The sequence below is a fragment of the Pteropus vampyrus genome, unplaced genomic scaffold (genome assembly GCF_000151845.1).
Source record: "Pteropus vampyrus isolate Shadow unplaced genomic scaffold, Pvam_2.0 Scaffold2538, whole genome shotgun sequence".
In the NCBI taxonomy this organism is placed as follows: Eukaryota; Metazoa; Chordata; class Mammalia; order Chiroptera; family Pteropodidae; genus Pteropus; species Pteropus vampyrus.
Genome location: NW_011891319.1, coordinates 9118 through 11243, shown reverse-complemented (window position 1 = coordinate 11243; position 2126 = coordinate 9118). Strand labels below are relative to the sequence as shown.

General features: G+C 63.7%; 1 protein-coding gene across 1 annotated transcript; it reads left to right on the top strand.

The window, feature by feature from the left end:
* Window positions 1-20: 20 nt before the first annotated feature.
* On the top strand, window positions 21-2102 carry LOC105310355 (RIPOR family member 3-like). The gene is made up of 5 exons (XM_011386545.2): window positions 21-605; window positions 787-850; window positions 1237-1280; window positions 1434-1559; window positions 1642-2102. Exons 1-5 carry the CDS (start codon window positions 516-518, stop codon window positions 1789-1791), a joined length of 474 nt encoding a protein of 157 aa, XP_011384847.2. The 5' UTR covers window positions 21-515; the 3' UTR covers window positions 1792-2102.
* Window positions 2103-2126: the final 24 nt, after the last annotated feature.

Below are 2126 nucleotides of genomic sequence, written 5' to 3'. Positions count from 1 at the left end.
GGAACTGCAGGGGAGACTGGGCCCATGGGAAGCTTGAGAGCGACCACCCAGTTGTAGACATGGGAGAGTAGAGGCCCAGAGAGGGACAAGCATTGGCCCAAGGTTGCACAGCAAATCCTTTAGGCTTTGAAGTCTGCAAACTCTTAGTCCCTCACAGTCCAGCCCACCTCCCCTGCTCACAGCTGAAAACTCAGGCAGGGAGAGGGGATGTGATACATTTTCATTGTGCCCTGACCGGCTGCCAGCCGCTGCCAGGAGCTGGGGATACGGACGGAGTGGATGAGACACATGTAGTTCCTGCCCCCGTGTTCTGCAGGGACCGTTGAACCGCTGTCAGGGGCTGGGCTGGGGACGTGAGCTCAGGGGTGGCCTTTCCCAGAGGGTGAGCATGGCAGGCCGGTCTGGGGCCTTGTCCCTCAGCGTGGGCAACACCCACCTTCCTGTGTGCCCGGCAGGTGGACGAACTCTACGAGGGCTACTGCATCCAGTGCCGCCTGCGTGATGGTGCCTCCAACATGCAGCGGGCCTTCTCCAAGTGCCCACCCAGCCGCGCCTCCAGGGAGAGCCTGCAGGAGCTGGGCCGCAGCCTGCAGGAGTGCACTGAGGTGGGCCGGCTGTGGGGGCATGGGAGGGCAGCGGGGGCCTGGGCCCAGCTTTGGGGGGTTTCCCTGGACTCTGAGGAAGCACCTCTCTGTCCATGGGCCTCTCCCTGGAAGGGTCTGTGTGTGTCCCCTGTGGCCTAGCCTGGGGGGGCAGCGCTGAGCTGCCCTATGTGGGGTTTTGCAGGACATGTGGCTCATCGAGGGAGCCCTGGAGGTCCACCTGGGCGAGTTCCACGTCAGGATGAAAGGTAGCAGGGCTGAGAGTGGGTAGGCAGCAGCCCGTTTGGGTGGGGTGTCTGGCCTTCCTGGGGGCCCTAGGACTTCTGCTGGCGGGGGAGGTGTCGGAATCCAGGGATCCAGCCCTGGGTTTGCACTCGTGTGATATGTGACTTTGGGCAAGTCCTGCCCCCTCTCTGAGTTGGATGTGAAGGCCCAGGCTTGTCCCTCCCTGAGGCGTGTGATATGTGACTTTGGGCAAGTCCTGCCCCCTCTCTGAGTTGGATGTGAAGGCCCAGGCTTGTCCCTCCCTGAGGCTGATCCCCACACCAGGGTGTGAGGTCTCCGGGTAAAGACTGCGGCCCCATCCGGGGAGGGGCAGAGGAGGGTGGAGAGAATTGCCTGTCTTGTGTTCCAGGCTTGGTGGGCTACGCACGCCTCTGCCCGGGAGACCAGTATGAGGTATGTCCACTCTCCGCTGGCAGTTGTCAGGGCTCCCCGCCATGCCTCTGGGGGTCCAGGGTCCCAGCAACAGTGAGGGCCCTGGGGCAGGTGGCAAGGGCGGGTGCCCACTTGGGGCAGCTGAACCCACCCCTTCTTGGGCCTCACCCACAGGTGCTCATGCGCCTGGGCCGCCAGCGCTGGAAGCTGAAGGGCCGGATCGAGTCCGATGACAGCCAGACCTGGGACGAGGAGGAGAAGGCCTTCATCCCCACCCTGCACGAGAACTTCGAGATCAAGGTGGGTGGGGCGTAGGGGTGGGGCCAGGGCGCCCAGGCGTTCAGCTCAGACGCCACCTACAACTCCCCCCGTCCCCCGCCAGGTGACAGAGCTAAGAGGCCTGAGCTCGCTGGCCGTAGGCACAGTGACGTGTGACATCACCGACTTCTTCACGACGCGGCCGCATGTCATCGTGGTGGACATCACAGAGCTGGGCACCATCAAGCTGCAGCTGGAAGTGCTGTGGAAGTGAGTAGGGGCCAGCCTCCCTCCGGGCCCTGAGGCTCCTCCTCCCGGTAAGCTCCAAATTCCCATCTGGCCGGACTCCCTCCCCGAGAGCTGGAGGGGCCTCGCTGGCTCCCCCTCGTGGCCCAATCGTGCCCTAGCATTTCTATGGGCATTTCTGTTGCTTGTAGTGCCTGAGTCACAGGACCCCCGTGGTCCCGCTGGGCCTCAAGCCCCGCCTTTGTGCAAATGAGAGCGAGCAGGTTTCTGCAAAGCAGGGAGGGTTTACCCAGACCCACCTGCGCCAGGGGCTGGGTCGGCGAGGCCCAGAGTCCCCAGCCTTACCTGGGACTGGGACTGACA

Excerpts from the sequence above, each read along its gene's own strand:
- LOC105310355 (XM_011386545.2), top strand. The coding sequence starts at position 516 with ATGCAGCGGGCCTTCTCCAAGTGCCCACCCAGCCGCGCCTCCAGGGAG. Across the intron at positions 851-1,236 it reads GTTCCACGTCAGGATGAAAG|GCTTGGTGGGCTACGCACGC; the intron begins GTAGCAGGGCTG and ends CTTGTGTTCCAG. Across the intron at positions 1,560-1,641 it reads ACGAGAACTTCGAGATCAAG|GTGACAGAGCTAAGAGGCCT; the intron begins GTGGGTGGGGCG and ends GTCCCCCGCCAG.